A 26,400-nucleotide genomic window follows, 5' to 3' on the forward strand; every position below is an offset into this window, starting at 1 on the left:
CCCAAACCAAGTCAAATCCCATCTGTTGTCACCGTTTAGGAAATCGTCAACTTCAACTGTCGTAAGCTGGTGGCGTCCATGCCGCTGTTTGCCAATGCTGATCCCAACTTTGTGACCGCCATGCTGACCAAACTGAGATTTGAAGTATTCCAGCCCGGAGACTACATCATCAGAGAAGGCACCATCGGCAAGAAGATGTACTTCATCCAGCACGGGGTGGTCAGCGTCCTGACCAAAGGAAACATCGGCATGAAGCTGATGGACGGCTCCTACTTTGGAGGTTTGTCACTGTCTCCGTCACTGCCACATCGACAGTTACTTTTCTGTTCTATTCTGTTTTGTTTATTTTAATCCCACTAGTCTTTCCTCTTCTATTCTATACTTCCAGGCAAGTGTTATTTACCCTACAAAAACCAATAGAAGCCACCACAGAAATATCACAGATTGTGTTTACTATTCAAATAAGAATCACAGCAACAAGCTCACAATGAAAAAAAAAAACAGCACCCTGACATTTTACTTGGACTTCTTGTGCAGTCTTGCCTTACAGCTACTTCTGTCCCACTTTCCCAGGCTGTTGTGCCTCTGTGGCTGTTTAGAAACATGTGGTGTGTCTGCCACCATCACCACCCATAAACCCACACAGGCGTGCACAAACACACACGCCAATGCACACGTTTTCTTTTTTTTTTTTTTTAAGTCTCGTGGGTTGATGGTTTGGCCTGCGTTTTTAACATCCGGTGCCCTCTGCAGCAGACCAGAGTTCACTGGCAGTAATTTTGATGTGCCAGCAGCCCAGGGCACTGTTGGAGTGGCACCGATGCACGGCACACACATCACACCACACATACACACATCCAATTAATAACAGCTAATTAGCACAGCGCAACGGTGGTGACGGAGCCATTTGTAAGGTCAAGAATGGACTGTTCGAAGCCATTCGTGCCACCAGGGAGGAAATCATAGGTCTCTCCTCATACATAAAACTAGCAGTAGACTTGGATTAGAGGGACAACATAGTGTAACTACTGGAGTGTGTATCTGTGGTAAAATCTCTGAATTAGTTAGTAGCAGCAAGTGGGTAGTGAAGTCAAACCAAACACTTGACTTGACTTATCTTTTTGTGGGATTTAGGTGTTTTTAGGTTAGTGGTTGGAGACACAGGATCACAGGTTTGACACATGCTACACACTAACATCAGTATTTCCCGTTAGTTGGAGTTACATTAATTACTGTTCAGCAGACATTTTCTCCCATCGTTTACATTTCCTGGCCCAAATTATTGTCATGTCATTGCACATTTTTGTGCACATTTCTCCCTGGCAAACCTGGATATTGGCTCTATTATTATATTAATACATTTAGAGAAGGACAGAGCATTTTTTTTATATGGCTGTGGATGCAGCTGAGTCTGCAGCTTAGCCTTTGCCCATTTTTTTCAAACTCTGTTTGGCAGAACAATGCACCACTTGTCCTGCCACTGCCATCACATTACTTAGCATTTCTCATTGAATAATTGTCTAATCCTAAATTGGATGTGTTGAAAATATTGCAAAATTTTGTAGAGTTGCATATTCTGTCTGAATAGGTTTGTGATGAAGCCCTTGTAACTTTGCTGAACTGTCAAAGCTTCACAATACGTTGCCCGAGAGCCACTTTTGGTTCTTGTTAGTGAAACAGTTTATGGTGGATGGAAATACAGATGGAAGGCCTTAGGAAGTTAAAGGGGCACTCCAACAATCTGAGTTTTACTCCCCAGGATGAGAAAACTCCTTCCCATGTATGCAAATGGTGGAGTTCCTCTTTTAACTCATCATCAGTGGATTGGCAAAAGTCTTCAGAATCTTCAAGAAGAGGATAAAGGAAAGTGTCTACATGGGGAGTGAAAACAGAAGGAGCTTCTCTGGGAACAAATCAGGCAATAAACCTGTAAAAGAAGATTATTTAACATTTTATATTGAACTAATGGGAACAGGAAATGGTGCAAAGAAAAGGTTAAAGCAGTCATGAACCCAAGTAGTGCTAGGAATATTCAAATAACATAAATAATTCACTTTACCCATCTAGGATTTCTCTGTATTTTTCATTCTATTTAATGATGACAATTGCCCTCATTAAATAGAATGATGACAATTGCCCTATCCATTTGTAGTTTGTGGATAGGGCAATTGTCATCATTCTATTTAATGATGACAATTGCCCTATCCACAAACTACAAATGGTTACCCAGTGGTACTGAACAGCTTTTTAATTCAGCCCCGGTGATGTCATTAAAATTATTATCCTCTCCCAGCACTTACCACTGCACACTAATGATGCTAGAAATATGTAAATGCTTGTGTTATGTATAACCAGAAAGATCCCAAGAGACACTTATGAAAGGATGTCTGTGGCATTTTGTGGAGAGTGTTTTTTTTTTTTTTTCCCTCTCACAACTGGAGCATCTGAAATGTTAACCTTCATTTTTTCAATGACTCATGACTGGACAGAATTTAACTTCATAAAGTTGTTTTCAGTAAAGACATCTTATCACTGACAATTAAGCTGTTTTGACCAGATTACATGCAGTGAATTACCAAATCGTTCATCAACAGACAAAGTGAAACCATGCTTGAATGGCATAGTTCTGTCTGAAGGACTTTGGACAGTATGTCCTATAGCTTTTACTTCCACTACAGCAGTTGACCATGAGGAGCCTGACCACTACCGTACAGTAAGCAGAGTGGTGTCTATCTGTGTAGGCTATTAATCATTAATCTACTGAGGAAATATGAATCGTTTATCAGACAGACAGAAAACATGGTCAGACTCGTGGTTGTACAATAACCTCTAAATAAAAAGCTACTGTGTCCTGACTCATAGTGGGTGAATGTATTTAGAATGTATGCACAGTATTCATCTATTGTGTGACAGTGTATGTGTTTAAATGCAAAGGAACATGTCTGGCAGCCATGGACTGGATCCTATCAGTTTGTCTAATCGTACTATTATTTATTTATTTTTTTTAATAAAAAGAACAGTTTGACATTTTGAAAAAGACACTCATTCACTTTTTTGTGGACTCAGGCCTTTTTCGAGCTTGACCAGCTATTTCCTTCTGTTTCCAGTCTTTGAGCTAAGCTAACAGTCTTGTGGCAGTAGCTCCATATTGAACAGACAGTCGCTGGAGTGGCGTCAATCTCCACTTCTAACTCTTGGCAAAAAAAGCGAATAAGCATATTTTCCAAAATGTCCAACTATTCCTCTAATGCTTGTAATGTTTGTGCTTTTTAATGACTTTTAGGCTTGTGTGTTTGCAGTTTTACTCTGAAGCCCCATCTGGTGCCAGAGACACCACAGTCATGAACAGACATTTGCAGTCGATTCCAGTGTCGTGCTCCTGTGCATGTTCTTAATGGAGTCTCTACGCGTTCTGTTATTTTTCTCCCTTTCCCGCAGAGAGTCAGAGGAGGTCGACCTTTTAGGTGTTGGGGGGGAAAGGAGGGCATATAGTTGTCAAGACAACAGTCAGCCCCAGCCCATAGAAGAAGAAAGCTAGAGAAAAGCAGATACTAGAGGAAAGGAAAGGGAACAACTGAATGAAATGAAGCTTAGCTGCACATCTCCAAATATATAGCATATTTCCTTCACATAGCTGTCAGTGCTGTGCCAGTGCTGGGGGAAATACTCAGTGGGTCATACCGACAACACACGGCAACTGCATGCATAAACCACTTTTGTTCTGATCACACATTTGCTCAAGGCCTAGAGTTCTGCAAAACCCAGACAAATTTTAACGTCTAAGTTTTATTTTGTGGCCGTGTTGTGGCTGGGTATCAATTTCAGACAGCTCAACAAATCTCTCCTTATTTATAGAAGCTTTGTTCGTTTCTCTGTCTCAGTCTCACAACTTGAAGTCAGTCAGTTTGCCATTTTTTTATCTGTCCAACCTCTTGTCTGGGTTCTCTTTCACACCACCAGAGATCTGTCTGCTGACCCGAGGCAGACGGACAGCCAGCGTGCGAGCGGACACCTACTGTCGCTTGTACTCTCTCTCTGTGGACAATTTCAACGAGGTGCTGGAGGAGTACCCCATGATGAGGAGGGCCTTTGAGACAGTCGCCATTGACAGATTGGACAGGATAGGTAAGAACCCCAAGAACATTTTTAAACTCTTCAACAACATCAATTGTCCCAGATATTTACTTTGGTCTTGTTTTTTGTTTTTGTTTTTGTTTTTGTTTTTGTTTTTGTTTTTGTTTTTATTTTGGCGGAGGTGAACATCTTTCAGACTCGGGTATCCACTAAGCAACATTATTATTCTCAGATCTCGGTCATGTCAAGCAATTATGAGCATTGCTTGATTTTATTTTTATTTTTGGCCATCCAACATAATGTCAAATACATTTATATACATATAAAACCATAGAGGTTTAGTTACAGTTTCACAGCATGGCAAGTCATCAAATCTTTGTTCAGTCAATGCACTCACGTGAGTCCATGAGGCTTTTATTTTTAAGTCCCTTATTGTGTGCTTAGAGGAATATTTATGAAATGTGTCTTGGATAATTAGCTTTACACCTCCCATATACAAGCCACAGGTATGTTGTCTTACGCATATGAGTCATTCACAAGACGAAGAGGAAAATGTATTCATTCATCAACGTGATATCTCTGTCAAAACACTACGCTATGTGACAGCTGTGATGTTGCGTGTGAATGGTGCTAAAGGGATGATGTGTGGGGTGGGGGAAAAGGAATCGAGGGTGAAAATGCATTCACGGCTGTGAATCATTGATTAAGTCCTTTCTTGAGTACATTTGTGTAACAGGCATTGGATGCTCCCTGTGGATATCTGCCATTGTGGAAAACAGTTATTTAACATACTGCACGTGACACTTGAAATATAAATATAATCTGCTGAGCAAGGTCACTTGGGTTTTTGTACCTCTGTTCTCTCCCTAGATTAAATTACTGGTTTGTTCAAATGATTGCTTGGCAGTGACCCTGTCTGAACATCCTTGGTTTGAATGCAGAAACCCAGACACACACACGCATACAACAAACATGCATGGAGACTGCTTTATCTTACCGGAGCCTTGGGGGCTCATTGTTAGCGAATATACAGAAGTGTGTTATTTTCCTTCACAATGCAAACAACTTTCGCCTGCCATCATGCCCCCAAGGTCACCAGTACTGCTGATGTCACATCCCCCGTCACATGACCACACTTCACATGTTTACAAAGGCCCTGCATCCGCCATCTGCCAGCTGTTGCCATAGCAGCCAGATTCCACACATGAGCAGCCTTCAGTCAGTCAGCTCATGTATTTGGAGGAAGACTGACCTGTCTGCTTCAAGACTTAACCACCAACCAGATATTCCCACTGGACTCCATGTGCACTTGATAAATATTAATCACTAATAATCTGTTCTTTTGTTTGGCTTTATCAGAAAAAAAAATCATCTGGATCAAACACACAGAGGGCTATGGGAAGCTGTGTTAAAAATATGAAATGTGCAACTTCGATGCATTTTGATGAGATTCTCATTTAAACATTCAGTGCAATCCAATGCTTAAAAAATCTAAACAAAAGACAAAATCTAGAGAATGTCACATCCCATGTCAGATTTGAAAGGATTTTTTTGTTGAAGATCTTTGACCAGGAGAGCTTATTTTGGATCTGTTCAGACTGACAGACCATAAACACTCACATTATTGATGGAACCAGGCCTGCTACGTCAGACATCCATACATTTTCTTAAAAACAGTCTTCACCGACCAGTGAGCCATTCCTTCACAGACAGCGGCTAATCCCTCACCCACTGTCCTCATACCCTTAATACGTCACCTGTTGAAAAGAAGAGGAATGAGGACAAATGTGCTTGTAAACACAGCGTCACCTAAGATCAGCAGGGGAATTGGTATAGCTGTGATTTAAGGAAGGAGATGTTATTTGGTAATCATAGCGGATGTGTAATATCTGTGGGTGCTTGTGTTGGTTTTGCGACAGAGGCAGCTTCAGCTTATCAACTGCTTCAATTTCTCATGTGCTCTGACCTTTAAAGGGCTTCGTAACCCCCAGTGAAGCTCCACATTGGCACCTGAGACAACCTGTGTTCCTGTCTCCCTATCTGGTTGTTGCTTTTCCCTTGATGATTCTCCAGGAAATATACACCTAGTGGCGCTCCTCAAGGAAAAACACTCTCAATGTTACACCCGGGCTTTTCTACGCTTTAACACTTCAAATGGGAATTCTTCTGTCTCCTCCCTCCAAACCCTGAGAGAGGATTTCGTCACCAGGCCTAGACTGCCAAATTGTCTCTGTGTTTTTGGTCTACAGATGGAATCCATGTAACATGTTCGGAGGGCACAAGAGTCACCACATTCAGCATCTGCCTCCTCCCACCCCTCTCCTTCTGGCGAGGAGGCTGAATGTGTTAGAGGGGAACAAGTTTAGAACCAGACTTTTTGACCGCTTTGTTGTGTGGTATCACTCAGGCTGTTGTGCTGACTAATAACCTAGCTTTCTTGCCAGCTCTCTAGATGGCACAATGGAGAACCAAGCTAACTGCCAGTGACAGTAGTGCAGAAGAGCTATATGCACTACTTCAACTGTCCACAGGCACATGCGCACTTCCCTTCATGTCCATCTCCTGTGAGTCCTACCTTGTCCCCAAGGTACAACAGATGTTGCGTCATCTGGATGCTGTGGAAATCTCGTCTTTGGTCCCAAACATCTTCTCTGGCAGCATTTGTTGAGCAGAAAGTGGTCCTGTGACTGGCCTTTAGCATCATCATCATCATCATCATCAACAGCTGACTGCTCCACATATTCCAACATATTCTCCTGCTTCATCAGCTCAACCTCAGCCTGATTAAGTAGCAGGATTTTTGCATGTGTCTAACACCAAGAGCCACCCCATCTGGTTTGGATGTTCTACTTTTCTCTTTAACTTAATAAAAAAACAGCTGCATGATGAGGCTTTCTCTACCTTTGCCATGAGTTACCTTTTTTCACATATCAAAGCAAGTAATTCACTGGTTAGACCAAACTGGTTCCCAAATAGGCTTGCCCTATCTCTCTTCATCAAGAAGAGAAATTTACCTCCTCCATCACTGTTCTTGCTCATTATGTCAGTGAGCTGGAACTTGTAAATTCACCTCTCAGCAGGTTTCAGACACAACAGTCTCTAACAAACTCATCTTACTTCCCTGACAGCAGTGGGAGCCCGGTGAGTTTGAATCTCAGCACTCTGTGAGGCACACACCACTTTCTCCTGCTGGCACAGCCTTGGTCAGCAATAAATCATGTGAGGACAGATGTGACGACTCTCTCAAGCTCTCGCTTGCTACGATGTCCCCAGCATGCCTAAGTGGTCAATGTTTTCAAGAAGCGAAGCAGTGTGTTTTACTGCTTGTGGTTATGCCCTTTCTTGGGAGTTTTCCTTCTGTTTGCTCTCTGTAGCAGTAGTGAAACTGTGGGTGGCCCCAAACTCTTTGCTCTGTGCACCTGCTTTCAGAGCCTCAATCTGCCTGGCTATGGCCGTGCACCCTTCTTTCCACTTGGCTAAGCAGCATGCTGCAATTCAATCACCAGTCATCTGCATTCAGGGGCATTCTACAAACCTCCTTCTCCAGTCTAGCAGAAAGTCAGAGGGAAACTGGGATTTGCTATTTTAGCCTCAAGTATGTCCTTCTAATAGGCTTCATCAATTTTATTTACTGGTGAGAAGTCACAGTAATTTAAATCTCTGAGTCATTCACAGCTTGATTCAACATGTGAGTTTGTTGAGCTCATGTGTGAGTTGTTAAGGTGACGTGGCTATGACGTGAGTCATCAGAGTCACCTGAATAAAGTGTGAACTGGTGTGCAAATGCTTGGGAGAGGATACCAGGATGGCACAGAGTGCTGAGTCCAGACCGGTAGAGTTTTAAAAAAAAAATTTATTTGAGTGTTGTGCCTGCTCAGGGGTTCTTGAATTTCCTTGATGGATGTTGCAGGTTTGACCTTTTCTTGTTGCATCAGGGTGCATATTATTGCATTTCTCTTCTTATTTTTGAGTATGCCCCCTCTCTTCTTTGGTCATATTTCACATGAGGACACTGATGGAAAACTGGCTGATCCTTGCGCCTTCACAACAGGAAATGGAGGCCCACATGATGCCAGTAATCTGGTACATCACAAGCCTGGGTTTGAACATCAACTCCAAATACAGCAACAGATCAAGCGTGTGGTTAACCACGGTCAAGGTGGAGATGGTGATGTCTCTGTTCTGCCTCATGTCAGCTGCCCAAATGCTTCTGAAGTTGGGGGTTAAGCAAAAGTGAGGCCTGTTAGATGCAAATGCTTTGATGACAGACATGCTCTCTGTCACACTGTCAAAACTAAGGTGACTCTGCAAAAACACTAGCTGCCCATCCCCACGACAGGGATTCAGTGCAAGAGATAAGATGCTCTCTGCATCTGTCTCTAAGTGTGCATGTGTTTGCTAGTGATGGATATTGTATGTGCACAAAAATGTATGTTTATGATTAGGGCACTATCCCAGATGGCAGCGAACAGAATAAAAAAAGAATAAGGGCAAATGATAAGGTCGTTATTTATATGTTAAGTCAAAAAGGATTAAAAATAAGGCAGGAAAAGGGAACCAAATTTTACTTGTACAGCTAAAACCGTTTCTTGGCGCCATTAGCATTTACTTAAGCAACAATGCTCCTGTCTGTCTCTGTGTCATTGTAGGCAAGAAGAACTCCATCCTGATGCACAAAGTTCAGCATGATCTGAACTCAGGCGTTTTCAACAACCGGGAGAATGAGATGATTCAGGAGATAGTGAAATACGACCGGGAGATGGTTCAACAGGTGGATGTACCACGACCGCGAGCCATGTCCATGACACCTCCTCTACACGGTGGGATCTTTACTCCTCAATGTTCCTCCACTCAGCCTCAGAATTCAGCAATTGCCACTCTGCAGCAGGCCGTAGCCATGAACTTTTGTCCCCCCATGCAAGGGAACTCAGTGGGAGCGGGGAACCTGCAGTCCCCCAGGATGGTGAGGAGATTCCAGGTGATGCAAAGTGTATCCAGCCCCGTCTCAGCCTCCCCCCTGCAGTCTCAGCTCCTTGCTTCTGGTGCCTTTGCTCCGGTCCTGTCCAGCCCCCCTGTCCAGAGCCCGCTGGCAGTGGGAGGACGATCATTCCAGTATGGGTCCAGTGCCCTGGCTGGTCTCACCTCAGGCTCCCAGCTTTCTCTAGTCCAGCAGCACATAGCCAGCCCTGCGCACCGACTCAGCACACACAAGAGCACCCATTCCTTGCAAATGGGCAGTCTGAGCCAAGACGGCAGGGCACTGTCAGCCTCTCAGCCCTCACTGCCTCATGAGGGGGCACAACCAGGTGCCCCTAGTCCACCCCAGTCTACACGAGTCTCCTCCACCTCCATTGGACCCCCTCAGACCCCATCAGGTCACACAGGCATTCGGAGCGCTATACCACACAGGGTGGTACTGCCCCACCAAATGTCTGTGGGGGCCTTCCCTGTAGCATCCCTGCCCAGTTCTTTGCAGGGTTTTGGGGCTAGTCCAGGAATGGCAGTAGGGGGTGTGGCAGCAGGTCTGGGCGACTCGGGACTACCCAAGAAGGACTCTATAGTGAGCCTTCCTGAAACAGACCACATCAAAGTCAGATCCAGGCTGTCCTCAAACTTGTGATCTTAATTAAACTCTTGAGGGGAGGGACTCAACGAGGGGCGTGACTGCATGAACGTGGGAGGATTTCTGTTCACCCTCCTGCAGTTACTCTTCTCTCTACCCACTCCAGTTTGACTATACGAATGTATGAATGTTGAGTGAATGGCAGCAAGGAGAATCTGAGAGGACACTGTTCTAAAATAACTAAGTCTGTATGGTGAATCTGCAGCATCAAGATGTTTCTACTCACAGACCCAGTAGATGCACTGAACAGTCGTGGTAAAGAAACACCTGCCCATCTCCCCCTCCATTATTTATTGTATTTCACAACATAGTCAACATCATACAAGCATATCTGCTTCACTTCCCCTTTCGTTCAACTCATTTAATGCAAACTTGGGCTCAGATGGGACTTTAAAAAAAATCAGGGACCTGCTTCAGATATCAGAAGTTGGCACTTTATTGGGGTTTAACTACTGTACCTACCACATTTTGTCATTTGGCTGGCTGTAAAAAACTCCTCACCAAGATATAATAATTGTGGTTTTGTAAAAAGTCATAAAAGGTTTGAACATTAAAATTGGGATGTTTTCCCTGTGTTTTCCAAATAACCTTTAAAATAGATCATTAGATCAAATTTGTAAGCACAACATTTGACAACATAAAGAAGCACTCTCCTTTGACTACCTTTACTCCAGTGTTTTAAGCCATATTTTCCCCAGACTATTGAGATGAATGGATATAAAGTATAAAGTATATTTATAAATCAAACTGGCATTGTCAGAATATAGCTGGCCTCTTTTGTAAGTCTTCTGATAGTCCCCACAGATAAATATGTGATGGGTCCCGGGATCTGTAGATCACAGACGTTGAATATCCTTCAAACTGAAATTACAGCCGTGGGACAAATTGTCTTGTTCCAGCCAAGCCATCGATTTCTACGGGAAATGTCTGCATGTTTGTTTAATTTAAAAGCTGCATTAATCAATATTTTTTTAGTAACAGTGAGTCAAATGACAAAGGGCCATGTGAAGGGAACAATAAACTCACAGAGAATGATCACTCCATTTTTAGCCCCACCGTTGTGGTACACAAAAGATGGTACCGTTCAGCGCTCATTAGCACAGCAGAAAGACAAAGATAGCAACAAGAGAAAGCTTACTGTGGTGGGATGATAATGTTGCTCATGTCTGTTGGGTGTGGAGTTTTTGAAGATGACTTTCAAGGTGATATTTGTTAGAGCTTTGTGTCTGTTTGCTTGTTATGCCTTCAAGTGGGCAAAATTAGATTAATGCAGCTTTAAAATTCATGAGTAAACATGATCTAATAAAAAAAAAATACACCCGAGTAAACGATACTTCCGCTTAACGGCAGATTTGATTTCTGAAGTAATTTTTCTGAAGGTTTATAGTCTGTCGTCATGTGAGTAGTAATATCCCACACTTATTAAAGGGTTCTATTGTATCTTAGAAATTATAATTCACTGCCAGTTAATTACAAGGAATTTTATACCAGTCAAAATGTAAAATCGTTCGAACTCACGCAATCAAAATGTAAATCCATCCTTTTCTAACCCTGAATCTCCCATTTCTTGCAGCAGCAGTTTGGCCAATGTGTCACTATGCCAAAGTCAATTCATAGAGATAATGAAACTCCTGCGAAGCTCAACCCTACTGTAAACGCTACAGTTTTGATCAACAGCCAAGGACAGTGCAGATACTTTGCAGGATGTATATTGCAGTGTGCCTCTGTCATTAATGCCTCAATAAGAGTTCATCGGATGCCGCTGATTTGTGTCCAAAAGCATTAAGAAGGGAACCTTTTCTCCCGGACCTGACATTCTTTTCACCTCATTTCACTAATGCCTGAACCATTACTGGGTAATGAGAGTGGAAATTGGAATCCCTCGGGTCTGTTTGGGACTGTTACTATTCTCCTTCGACTGGATTTCATTATATAGTACCAATGATGAGTTCCTCTCCTATAATCATTTTGCATTTTCATTTTGTTGAGTTCCTGCGTTGTTATCCTCCACCTGGAGAGTTCCGGATGGGACAGAGTTGAAGGTCTTTGAGGTCTGCTGTGCTTTTTGTTCTCTGCCCATATTATGCCCTGTGGAACCTATTTGGATGCTAAAAAATAATTAACATAGGGGCTTGTTATGAGAATAGTGTTCTACTGAACTTCACATTGTGTCCTGGAGACACTGTCTCAGGGCAGGAAATGCATTTAGTGACAAAATGAGTTTATAGACTTTTTTTTTTTGAAAGCACAGGAGAGGAAGACAGGGAGAAAGTGAAAGAAGAAACAAGTCAAAGGTTGAGCTCAAATCACAATCACATAATAGTAACTCAAGATTGATTACACAAAGTCAACCCCAAAATTGTAATAAAAGCTGAATAATGAACAGAAAGAAACCAAAGTTTCAAGGCATGGGATTTTTTTTGGTATGCAAATGGTTAAGATAAGAACAGACTGAATCATTCATTCTGAGAAAAATCGGAGAATAACACATGAAACTCATTCAGTCTTGACTTTTCTGAAAGGGAAGTTTAGCATACAAAGCAATAACTGTTTGAAAGAGTGTTTGGTCACTATATGCAAATGATGTTCTGTTGTATCCTTGAGGTGTTAATGGATGACGCAATACTTCATGTCTTAGACTGATTTCCCAAACTTTAATGAGAATTTGTTTAAAGTCTGTTTTTGGAAGAACACAGTTTTAAAACATACTCTTCAGTGACAGTGACTTGATTGACATGGTTGTTATTTCTGTGTATAAACATAATGTGCATCATGTAAACCAGACTACTAATTTATTTAGCCTAGATAACTGTAAGTGTAGACATACAAAAAAAAAAGTTTGAAAAAGGAACATCTTTTTAATCTTTGACAAAATGCATATTACTATCCGGTATGAGCAGATATTACTTGAATATGATAATTAAAGCAGAACAAAACTATTTGCATTACAGAAGATGTATCACTTCTTTTTCTGCAGTCGCTCACAGTACCACCCACAGTTTGTATATAATCCTGTGCCAGCTGCTGTGAGGCCTGCATGGTTTCTTCTCTTGTGTATGCTTTGTTTAATTATTTTTTTTATAATCTCACATCCCAGCCCATTTGCAAATCCTGTACCTTTGAAAAATGCTGCTTTCTGATTTAATTTTTCTTTCTATGCTATTAGCTATGCTACCTAAATAGCATGTTGCCCCAGAACTCTGTAAATGCACTTTTCCCTCATTTTTGCAACTTTACAAACATGTTCAGTGTTATGTAAATGTTACAGATGTTCAACTTTTTCAGTACACCCTCCAGACTTTGATAGGAATGGCATCTGTGCCACACACACACAGCAGTGACAGCAGCAGCAGCATCAACACAAGCGTATATATTTGCCAAGTTATGTGCTTTTAAAATGCTGTTTTCACAAGACTATCTTCTTCATTTTTTTTTCCTGTCTTCAATGCTACAGCTCCTCCAGAGTCAACACTATTTCCCATTCCAAGTTTTATTCAAATGTATCTTTGGATTCAGTGACAGTAAAGCATGGAGATTCAGAGTGTTTCAAATTTTTACTTACAAGGGCTGTTCATTTGAATTGAGCGAGGATGTGATTTTGTCTCTAACTTTGTCACAAATGTATATTTCTGCTAATGATTTTTTTCTCTCTTATTGGCCAACAATGACTACACCAACACTAAAACAATATATAATGCACTTTTTATACTAGCTGTTTCTGTATTTTCAGGATACATTATGTTTCAATATCAAACAGCAATCAGACAGCATTTATTTCCTCCACACCCCTGCTTTTTGTTGACCAATTCCTTCTGTTCTTTTTAGATCCCCGACTTGTTAGTGCAAGTAATATCATTCAGTAATACAGACTGAGGACGAAGCCAGTACCAAAACCAATCAGTACCTTAACACTAGAGACAAATGTAGGTCAGCTAAGGCACACTGTACATGTACTGTTCACCAATAACCACGAGTTCCTTTGAAGCAAATACACGATCTCAGGCGGTCACTCCCTGTCAAATCAGACACTTACAGTGCAGTGCGAGCGTTTCTGTGTCAGGGACCTGATTTTCTTTTATTGAGCCACTCTACAGTTGTCACATCCCATTATCATGTACTGTGCATACCTAGTGCCTAGCATATATTGTAGTCTCCACATACATGTACTATATTCTATGTGTGTGTGGCTGTAAAAATAAAATGCAAGCTCTTCACAATGCAAACATCACTGTCAGTTATATCCCACTGAAATACATGTAAAAAAAAAAACACAAAAAAAACAGAAAACCAATAAACTGTGTTTGGATACAGTGATGATTCCACTGCTTCATGTTTAGGTCATTCATTATTGCTTAGCGTGTTGGAAAAGCACAAATTTTACCATTTAATGAGTGTGCTTATTCTTCGTAGAAGCCAAACTTCTTAATGCAATACAGGCATGTGATGGTGAATGCCTCTGCCTTCTGTTAATCATGATGTTGTACATGTGTCAAAGTTACAATGACCGCTTTGCTGTTTACTGTTCGGTATTGATTATCTGTCTGTTTCTCAAAACTAGATAATACCTTTTCAAATACAGCAATAGATTATTATGTTCTGTTGTTAATAAATTAGAATGCAACTGGTTATCTTTATACAGTAATTTATGACGCTTTACTATACTATGACGTTTTTTATGACTTTTGGAGGTGAAATTTTTTTTTGACTTTTTTTGTCCGATTTTGACGCCTTACTATACTATGACGTTTTTTATGACATTTTGAGGTGAAAAATTTTTTTGACTTTTTTTGTCCGATTTTGACGCCTTACTATACTATGACGTTTTTCATGACATTTTGAGGTGAAAAAATTTTTTGACTTTTTTTCGAAGATTTTGACGGCTTACTATACTATGACGTTTTTTATGACATTTTGAGGTGAAAATTTTTTTTGACTTTTTTTCGACGATTTTGACGCCTTACTATACTATGACGTTTTTTATGACATTTTGAGGTCAAAAAAAAATTTGACTTTTTTGTCAGATTTTGACGCCTTACTATACTATGACGTTTTTTTATGACATTTTGAGGTGAAAATTTTTTTTGACTTTTTTTGTCCGATTTTGACGCCTTACTATACTATGACGTTTTTTATGACTTTTGGAGGTGAAATTTTTTTTTGACTTTTTTTGTCCGATTTTGACGCCTTACTATACTATGACGTTTTTTATGACATTTTGAGGTGAAAAATTTTTTTGACTTTTTTTGTCCGATTTTGACGCCTTACTATACTATGACGTTTTTCATGACATTTTGAGGTGAAAAAATTTTTTGACTTTTTTTCGAAGATTTTGACGGCTTACTATACTATGACGTTTTTTATGACATTTTGAGGTGAAAATTTTTTTTGACTTTTTTTCGACGATTTTGACGCCTTACTATACTATGACGTTTTTTATGACATTTTGAGGTCAAAAAAAAATTTGACTTTTTTGTCAGATTTTGACGCCTTACTATACTATGACGTTTTTTTATGACATTTTGAGGTGAAAATTTTTTTTGACTTTTTTTGTCCGATTTTGACGCCTTACTATACTATGACGTTTTTTATGACATTTTGAGGTGAAAAAATTTTTTGACTTTTTTTGTCCGATTTTGACACCTTACTATACTATGACGTTTTTTATGACATTTTGAGGTGAAAAAATTTTTTGACTTTTTTTGTCCGATTTTGACGCCTTACTATACTACGACGTTTTTTATGACATTTTGAGGTGAAAAATTTTTTTGACTTTTATTCGACGATTTTGATGCCTTACTATACTATGACATTTTTTATGAAATTTTGAGGTCAAAAAAATTTTTGACTTTTTTTGTCCGATTTTGACGCCTTACTATACTATGACGTTTTTTATGACATTTTGAGGTCAAAAAAAATTTTGACTTTTTTTGTCAGATTTTGACGCCTTACTATACTATGACGTTTTTTATGACTTTTGGAGGTCAAAAAAAATTTTGACTTTATTTGTCCGATTTTGACGCCTTACTATACTATGACGTTTTTTATGACTTTTGGAGGTGAAATTTTTTTTTGACTTTTTTTGTCCGATTTTGACGCCTTACTATACTATGACGTTTTTTATGACATTTTGAGGTCAAAAATTTTTTTGACTTTTTTTGTCCAATTTTGACGCCTTACTATACTATGACGTTTTTCATGAAATTTTGAGGTGAAAAAAATTTTTGACTTTTTTTCGACGATTTTGACGCCTTACTATACTATGACGTTTTTTATGACATTTTGAGGTGAAAAATTTTTTTGACTTTTTTTGTCCGATTTTGACGACATACTATACTATGACGTTTTTCATGACATTTTGAGGTGAAAAAAATTTTTGACTTTTTTTGTCAGATTTTGACGCCTTACTATACTATGACGTTTTTTATGACATTTTGAGGTGAAAAATTTTTTTGACTTTTTTTGTCCGATTTTGACGCCTTACTATACTATGACGTTTTTTACGACATTTTGAGGTGAAAAAAAAATTTGACTTTTTTTGTCCGATTTTGACGCCTTACTATACTATGACGTTTTTTATGACATTTTGAGGTCAAAAAAATTTTTGACTTTATTTGTCCGATTTTGACGCCTTACTATACTATGACGTTTTTTATGACTTTTGGAGGTGAAAAAAATTTTTGACTTTATTTGTCCGATTTTGACGCCTTACTATACTATGACGTTTTTTATGACTTTTGGAGGTGAAAAAAAATCTTGACTTTTTTTGTCCGATTTTGACGCCTTACTATACTATGACGTTTTTTATGACATTTTGAGGTGAAAAAAAATTTCGACTTTTTTTGTCCGATTTTGACGCCTTACTATACTATGACGTATTTTATGAAATTTTGAGGTGAAAAAAAATTTCGACTTTTTTTGTCCGATTTTGACGCCTTACTATACTATGACGTTTTTTATGACTTTTGGAGGTCAAAAAAAAATTTGACTTTTTTTGTCCGATTTTGACGCCTTACTATACTATGACGTTTTTTATGACATTTTGAGGTGAAAAAAAATTTCGACTTTTTTTGTCCGATTTTGACGCCTTACTATACTATGACGTTTTTTATGACATTTTGAGGTGAAAAATTTTTTTGACTTTTTTTGTCCGATTTTGACGCCTTACTATAGTATGACGTTTTTTATGACTTTTGGAGGTGAAAAAAATTTTTGACTTTTTTTGTCCGATTTTGACGCCTTACTATACTATGACGTTTTTAATGACTTTTGGAGGTGAAAATTTTTTTTGACTTTTTTTGTCCGATTTTGACGCCTTACTATACTATGACGTTTTTTATGACATTTTGAGGTGAAAAAAAATTTCGACTTTTTTTTGTCAGATTTTGACGCCTTACTATACTATGACGTTTTTTATGACATTTTGAGGTGAAAAAAAATTTCGACTTTTTTTGTCCGATTTTGACGCCTTACTATACTATGACGTTTTTTATGACTTTTGGAGGTGAAAAAAAATTGTGACTTTTTTTTGTCCGATTTTGATGCCTTACTATACTATGACGTTTTTTATGACATTTTGAGGTGAAAAAAAATTTCGACTTTTTTTGTCCGATTTTGACGCCTTACTATACTATGACGTTTTTTATGACTTTTGGAGGTCAAAAAAAATTTTGACTTTTTTTGTCCGATTTTGACGCCTTACTATACTATGACGTTTTTTATGACATTTTGAGGTGAAAAAAAATTTCGACTTTTTTTGTCCGATTTTGACGCCTTACTATACTATGACGTTTTTTATGACATTTTGAGGTGAAAAATTTTTTTGACTTTTTTTGTCCGATTTTGACGCCTTACTATACTATGACGTTTTTTATGACTTTTGGAGGTGAAAAAAATTTTTGACTTTTTTTGTCCGATTTTGACGCCTTACTATACTATGACGTTTTTAATGACTTTTGGAGGTGAAAATTTTTTTTGACTTTTTTTGTCCGATTTTGACGCCTTACTATACTATGACGTTTTTTATGACATTTTGAGGTGAAAAAAAATTTCGACTTTTTTTGTCAGATTTTGACGCCTTACTATACTATGACGTTTTTTATGACATTTTGAGGTGAAAAAAAATTTCGACTTTTTTTGTCCGATTTTGACGCCTTACTATACTATGACGTTTTTTATGACTTTTGGAGGTGAAAAAAAATTGTGACTTTTTTTGTCCGATTTTGATGCCTTACTATACTATGACGTTTTTTATGACATTTTGAGGTGAAAAAAAATTTCGACTTTTTTTGTCCGATTTTGACGCCTTACTATACTATGACGTTTTTTATGACATTTTGAGGTGAAAAATTTTTTTGACTTTTTTTCGACGATTTTGACGCCTTACTATACTATGACGTATTTTATGACATTTTGAGGTGAAAAATTTTTTTGACTTTTTTCAACGATTTTGACGCCTTACTATACTATGACATTTTTTATGACATTTTGAGGTGAAAAAAATTGTTGACTTTTTTTCGACGATTTTGACGCCTTACTATACTATGACGTTTTTTATGACATTTTGAGGTGAAAAATTTTTTTGACTTTTTTTGTCCGATTTTGACGCCTTACTATACTATGACGTTTTTTACGACATTTTGAGGTGAAAAAAAAATTTGACTTTTTTTGTCCGATTTTGACGCCTTACTATACTATGACGTTTTTTATGACTTTTGGAGGTCAAAAAAAATGTTGACTTTTTTTGTCCGATTTTGACGCCTTACTATACTATGACGTTTTTTATGACATTTTGAGGTGAAAAAAAATTTCGACTTTTTTTGTCCGATTTTGACGCCTTACTATACTATGACGTTTTTTATGACATTTTGAGGTGAAAAATTTTTTTGACTTTTTTTGTCCGATTTTGACGCCTTACTATACTATGACGTTTTTTATGACTTTTGGAGGTGAAAAAAATTTTTGACTTTTTTTGTCCGATTTTGACGCCTTACTATACTATGACGTTTTTAATGACTTTTGGAGGTGAAAAATTTTTTTGACTTTTTTTGTCCGATTTTGACGCCTTACTATACTATGACGTTTTTTATGACATTTTGAGGTGAAAAATTTTTTTGACTTTTTTTCGACGATTTTGACGCCTTACTATACTATGACGTATTTTATGAAATTTTGAGGTGAAAAAAAATTTCGACTTTTTTTGTCCGATTTTGACGCCTTACTATACTATGACGTTTTTTATGACATTTTGAGGTGAAAATTTTTTTTGACTTTTTTTCGACGATTTTGACGCCTTACTATACTATGACGTTTTTTATGACATTTTGAGGTCAAAAAAAATTTTGACTTTTTTTGTCCGATTTTGACGCCTTACTATACTATGACGTTTTTTATGACTTTTGGAGGTGAAAAAAAATTGTGACTTTTTTTGTCCGATTTTGACGCCTTACTATACTATGACGTTTTTGATGACATTTTGAGGTGAAAAAATATTTCGACTTTTTTTGTCCGATTTTGACGCCTTACTATACTATGACGTTTTTTATGACATTTTGAGGTCAAAAAATATTTCGGCTTTTTTTGTCCGATTTTGACGCCTTACTATACTATGACGTTTTTTATGACATTTTGAGGTGAAAAAAAATTGTGACTTTTTTTGTCCGATTTTGACGCCTTACTATACTATGACGTTTTTTATGACTTTTGGAGGTCAAAAAAATTTTTGACTTTTTTTGTCCGATTTTGACGCCTTACTATACTATGACGTTTTTTATGACATTCTGAGGTCAAAAAATAATTCGACTTTTTTTGTCCGATTTTGACGCCTTACTATACTATGACGTTTTTTATGACATTTTGAGGTGAAAAAAAATTTCGACTTTTTTTGTCCGATTTTGACGCCTTACTATACTATGACGTTTTTTATGACATTTTGAGGTGAAAAAATATTTCGGCTTTTTTTGTCCGATTTTGACGCCTTACTATACTATGACGTTTTTTATGACATTTTGAGGTGAAAAAAAAATTCGACTTTTTTTGTCCGATTTTGACGCCTTACTATACTATGACGTTTTTTATGACATTTTGAGATGAAAAAAAATTTCGACTTTTTTTGTCCGATTTTGACGCCTTACTATACTATGACGTTTTTTATGACATTTTGAGGTGAAAAATTTTTTTGACTTTTTTTCGACGATTTTGACGCCTTACTATACTATGACGTATTTTATGAAATTTTGAGGTGAAAAAAAATTTCGACTTTTTTTGTCCGATTTTGACGCCTTACTATACTATGACGTTTTTTATGACATTTTGAGGTGAAAAATTTTTTTGACTTTTTTTGTCCGATTTTGACGCCTTACTATACTATGACGTTTTTTATGACATTTTGAGGTCAAAAAAAATTTTGACTTTTTTTGTCCGATTTTGACGCCTTACTATACTATGACGTTTTTTATGACTTTTGGAGGTGAAAAAAAATTGTGACTTTTTTTGTCCGATTTTGACGCCTTACTATACTATGACGTTTTTTATGACATTTTGAGGTGAAAAATTTTTTTGACTTTTTTTGTCCGATTTTGACGCCTTACTATACTATGACGTTTTTTATGACTTTTGGAGGTGAAAAAAATTTTTGACTTTTTTTGTCCGATTTTGACGCCTTACTATACTATGACGTTTTTAATGACTTTTGGAGGTGAAATTTTTTTTTGACTTTTTTTGTCCGATTTTGACGCCTTACTATACTATGACGTTTTTTATGACATTTTGAGGTGAAAAAAAATTTCGACTTTTTTTTGTCAGATTTTGACGCCTTACTATACTATGACGTTTTTTATGACATTCTGAGGTCAAAAAATAATTCGACTTTTTTTGTCCGATTTTGACGCCTTACTATACTATGACGTTTTTTATGACATTTTGAGGTGAAAAAAAATTTCGACTTTTTTTGTCCGATTTTGACGCCTTACTATACTATGACGTTTTTTATGACATTTTGAGGTGAAAAAATATTTCGGCTTTTTTTGTCCGATTTTGACGCCTTACTATACTATGACGTTTTTTATGACATTTTGAGGTGAAAAAAAAATTCGACTTTTTTTGTCCGATTTTGACGCCTTACTATACTATGACGTTTTTTATGACATTTTGAGATGAAAAAAAATTTCGACTTTTTTTGTCCGATTTTGACGCCTTACTATACTATGACGTTTTTTATGACATTTTGAGGTGAAAAATTTTTTTGACTTTTTTTCGACGATTTTGACGCCTTACTATACTATGACGTATTTTATGAAATTTTGAGGTGAAAAAAAATTTCGACTTTTTTTGTCCGATTTTGACGCCTTACTATACTATGACGTTTTTTATGACTTTTGGAGGTCAAAAAAATTTTTGACTTTTTTTGTCCGATTTTGACGCCTTACTATACTATGACGTTTTTTATGACATTCTGAGGTCAAAAAATAATTCGACTTTTTTTGTCCGATTTTGACGCCTTACTATACTATGACGTTTTTTATGACATTTTGAGGTGAAAAAAAATTTCGACTTTTTTTGTCCGATTTTGACGCCTTACTATACTATGACGTTTTTTATGACATTTTGAGGTGAAAAAATATTTCGGCTTTTTTTGTCCGATTTTGACGCCTTACTATACTATGACGTTTTTTATGACATTTTGAGGTGAAAAAAAAATTCGACTTTTTTTGTCCGATTTTGACGCCTTACTATACTATGACGTTTTTTATGACATTTTGAGATGAAAAAAAATTTCGACTTTTTTTGTCCGATTTTGACGCCTTACTATACTATGACGTTTTTTATGACATTTTGAGGTGAAAAATTTTTTTGACTTTTTTTCGACGATTTTGACGCCTTACTATACTATGACGTATTTTATGAAATTTTGAGGTGAAAAAAAATTTCGACTTTTTTTGTCCGATTTTGACGCCTTACTATACTATGACGTTTTTTATGACATTTTGAGGTGAAAAATTTTTTTGACTTTTTTTCGACGATTTTGACGCCTTACTATACTATGACGTTTTTTATGACATTTTGAGGTCAAAAAAAATTTTGACTTTTTTTGTCCGATTTTGACGCCTTACTATACTATGACGTTTTTTATGACTTTTGGAGGTGAAAAAAAATTGTGACTTTTTTTGTCCGATTTTGACGCCTTACTATACTATGACGTTTTTTATGACATTTTGAGGTGAAAAATTTTTTTGACTTTTTTTGTCCGATTTTGACGCCTTACTATACTATGACGTTTTTTATGACTTTTGGAGGTGAAAAAATTTTTTGACTTTTTTTGTCCGATTTTGACGCCTTACTATACTATGACGTTTTTTATGACTTTTGGAGGTGAAAAAAAATTGTGACTTTTTTTTGTCCGATTTTGAAGCCTTACTATACTATGACGTTTTTTATGACATTTTGAGGTGAAAAAAAATTTCGACTTTTTTTGTCCGATTTTGACGCCTTACTATACTATGACGTTTTTTATGACTTTTGGAGGTCAAAAAAAATTTTGACTTTTTTTGTCCGATTTTGACGCCTTACTATACTATGACGTTTTTTATGACATTTTGAGGTGAAAAAAAATTTCGACTTTTTTTGTCCGATTTTGACGCCTTACTATACTATGACGTTTTTTATGACATTTTGAGGTGAAAAATTTTTTTGACTTTTTTTTGTCCGATTTTGACGCCTTACTATACTATGACGTTTTTTATGACTTTTGGAGGTGAAAAAAATTTTTGACTTTTTTTGTCCGATTTTGACGCCTTACTATACTATGACGTTTTTAATGACTTTTGGAGGTGAAAATTTTTTTTGACTTTTTTTGTCCGATTTTGACGCCTTACTATACTATGACGTTTTTTATGACATTTTGAGGTGAAAAAAAATTTCGACTTTTTTTGTCCGATTTTGACGCCTTACTATACTATGACGTTTTTTATGACATTTTGAGGTGAAAAAAAATTTCGACTTTTTTTGTCCGATTTTGACGCCTTACTATACTATGACGTTTTTTATGACTTTTGGAGGTGAAAAAAAATGTTGACTTTTTTTGTCCGATTTTGACGCCTTACTATACTATGACGTTTTTTATGACATTTTGAGGTGAAAAAAAATTTCGACTTTTTTTGTCCGATTTTGACGCCTTACTATACTATGACGTTTTTTATGACATTTTGAGGTGAAAAATTTTTTTGACTTTTTTTGTCCGATTTTGACGCCTTACTATACTATGACGTTTTTTATGACTTTTGGAGGTGAAAATTTTTTTTTACTTTTTTTGTCCGATTTTGACGCCTTACTATACTATGACGTTTTTTATGACATTTTGAGGTCAAAAAATTTTTTGACTTTTTTTGTCCGATTTTGACGCCTTACTATACTATGACGTATTTTATGAAATTTTGAGGTGAAAACAAATTTCGACTTTTTTTGTCCGATTTTGACGCCTTACTATACTATGACGTTTTTTATGACATTTTGAGGTGAAAAAAATTTGTGACTTTTTTTTGTCCGATTTTGACGCCTTACTATACTATGACGTTTTTTATGACTTTTGGAGGTCAAAAAAATTTTTGACTTTTTTTGTCCGATTTTGACGCCTTACTATACTATGACGTTTTTAATGACTTTTGGAGGTGAAAAAATTTTTCGACTTTTTTTGTCCGATTTTGACGCCTTACTATACTATGACGTTTTTAATGACTTTTGGAGGTGAAAATTTTTTTTGACTTTTTTTGTCCGATTTTGACGCCTTACTATACTATGACGTTTTTTATGACATTTTGAGGTGAAAAAAAATTTCGACTTTTTTTGTCAGATTTTGACGCCTTACTATACTATGACGTTTTTTATGACATTTTGAGGTGAAAAAAAATTTCGACTTTTTTTGTCCGATTTTGACGCCTTACTATACTATGACGTTTTTTATGACTTTTGGAGGTGAAAAAAAATTGTGACTTTTTTTGTCCGATTTTGACGCCTTACTATACTATGACGTTTTTTATGACATTTTGAGGTGAAAAAAAATTTCGACTTTTTTTGTCCGATTTTGACGCCTTACTATACTATGACGTTTTTTATGACTTTTGGAGGTCAAAAAAAATTTTGACTTTTTTTGTCCGATTTTGACGCCTTACTATACTATGACGTTTTTTATGACATTTTGAGGTGAAAAAAAAAATTTCGACTTTTTTTGTCCGATTTTGACGCCTTACTATACTATGACGTTTTTTATGACTTTTGGAGGTGAAAAAAAATTGTGACTTTTTTTTGTCCGATTTTGACGCCTTACTATACTATGACGTTTTTTATGACATTTTGAGGTGAAAAAAAATTTCGACTTTTTTTGTCCGATTTTGACGCCTTACTATACTATGACGTTTTTTATGACTTTTGGAGGTCAAAAAAAATTTTGACTTTTTTTGTCCGATTTTGACGCCTTACTATACTATGACGTTTTTTATGACATTTTGAGGTGAAAAAAAATTTCGACTTTTTTTGTCCGATTTTGACGCCTTACTATACTATGACGTTTTTTATGACATTTTGAGGTGAAAAAAAATTTCGACTTTTTTTGTCAGATTTTGACGCCTTACTATACTATGACGTTTTTTATGACATTTTGAGGTGAAAAAAAATTTCGACTTTTTTTGTCCGATTTTGACGCCTTACTATACTATGACGTTTTTTATGACTTTTGGAGGTGAAAAAAAATTGTGACTTTTTTTGTCCGATTTTGACGCCTTACTATACTATGACGTTTTTTATGACATTTTGAGGTGAAAAAAAATTTCGACTTTTTTTGTCCGATTTTGACGCCTTACTATACTATGACGTTTTTTATGACATTTTGAGGTGAAAAAAAATTTCGACTTTTTTTGTCCGATTTTGACGCCTTACTATACTATGACGTTTTTTATGACATTTTGAGGTGAAAAATTTTTTTGACTTTTTTTTGTCCGATTTTGACGCCTTACTATACTATGACGTTTTTTATGACTTTTGGAGGTGAAAAATTTTTTTGACTTTTTTTGTCGATTTTGACGCCTTACTATACTATGACGTTTTTAATGACTTTTGGAGGTGAAAATTTTTTTTGACTTTTTTTGTCCGATTTGACGCCTTACTATACTATGACGTTTTTTATGACATTTTGAGGTGAAAAAAAATTTCGACTTTTTTTGTCAGATTTTGACGCCTTACTATACTATGACGTTTTTTATGACATTTTGAGGTGAAAAAAAATTTCGACTTTTTTTGTCCGATTTTGACGCCTTACTATACTATGACGTTTTTATGACTTTTGGAGGTGAAAAAAAATTGTGACTTTTTTTGTCCGATTTTGATGCCTTACTATACTATGACGTTTTTTATGACATTTTGAGGTGAAAAAAAATTTCGACTTTTTTTGTCCGATTTTGACGCCTTACTATACTATGACGTTTTTTATGACATTTTGAGGTGAAAAAAAATTTCGACTTTTTTTGTCCGATTTTGACGCCTTACTATACTATGACGTTTTTTATGACATTTTGAGGTGAAAAATTTTTTTGACTTTTTTTCGACGATTTTGACGCCTTACTATACTATGACGTATTTTATGACATTTTGAGGTGAAAAATTTTTTGACTTTTTTCAACGATTTTGACGCCTTACTATACTATGACATTTTTTATGACATTTTGAGGTCAAAAAAATTGTTGACTTTTTTTCGACGATTTTGACGCCTTACTATACTATGACGTTTTTTATGACATTTTGAGGTGAAAAAAAATTTCGACTTTTTTTGTCCGAATTTGACGCCTTACTATACTATGACGTTTTTTATGACTTTTGGAGGTCAAAAAAAATTTTGACTTTTTTTTGTCCGATTTTGACGCCTTACTATACTATGACGTTTTTTATGACATTTTGAGGTGAAAAAAAATTTCGACTTTTTTTGTCCGATTTTGACGCCTTACTATACTATGACGTTTTTTTATGACATTTTGAGGTGAAAAATTTTTTTTGACTTTTTTTGTCCGATTTTGACGCCTTACTATACTATGACGTTTTTTATGACTTTTGGAGGAGAAAAAAATTTTTGACTTTTTTTGTCCGATTTTGACGCCTTACTATACTATGACGTTTTTAATGACTTTTGGAGGTGAAAATTTTTTTTGACTTTTTTTGTCCGATTTTGACGCTCTTACTATACTATGACGTTTTTTATGACATTTTGAGGTGAAAAAAAATTTCGACTTTTTTTTGTCAGATTTTGACGCCTTACTATACTATGACGTTTTTATGACATTTTGAGGTGAAAAAAAATTTCGACTTTTTTTGTCCGATTTTGACGCCTTACTATACTATGACGTTTTTTATGACTTTTGGAGGTGAAAAAAAATTGTGACTTTTTTTTGTCCGATTTTGATGCCTTACTATACTATGACGTTTTTTATGACATTTTGAGGTGAAAAAAAATTTCGACTTTTTTTGTCCGATTTTGACGCCTTACTATACTATGACGTTTTTTATGACTTTTGGAGGTCAAAAAAAATTTTGACTTTTTTTGTCCGATTTTGACGCCTTACTATACTATGACGTTTTTTATGACATTTTGAGGTGAAAATTTTTTTTGACTTTTTTTGTCCGATTTTGACGCCTTACTATACTATGACATTTTTTATGACATTTTG

At 36.2% G+C, this 26,400-nt stretch overlaps 1 protein-coding gene across 1 annotated transcript in view; it reads left to right on the forward strand.

Annotated features, from left to right (window-relative positions):
• hcn2b (hyperpolarization activated cyclic nucleotide-gated potassium channel 2b) overlaps positions 1-9,694 on the forward strand; it is a 35,476-nt gene extending 25,782 nt beyond the window's left edge. Inside the window, exons 6-8 of the mRNA XM_041040440.1 lie at positions 40-280; positions 3,961-4,125; positions 8,724-9,694. Coding sequence (XP_040896374.1) covers positions 40-280; positions 3,961-4,125; positions 8,724-9,694 — 1,377 coding nt within the window. The remainder of the gene's footprint in view (positions 1-39; positions 281-3,960; positions 4,126-8,723) is intronic.
• The last annotated feature ends 16,706 nt before the right edge of the window (positions 9,695-26,400 follow it).

This window comes from Toxotes jaculatrix, chromosome 6, assembly GCF_017976425.1.
Source record: "Toxotes jaculatrix isolate fToxJac2 chromosome 6, fToxJac2.pri, whole genome shotgun sequence".
Lineage (NCBI taxonomy): Eukaryota > Metazoa > Chordata > Actinopteri > Toxotidae > Toxotes > Toxotes jaculatrix.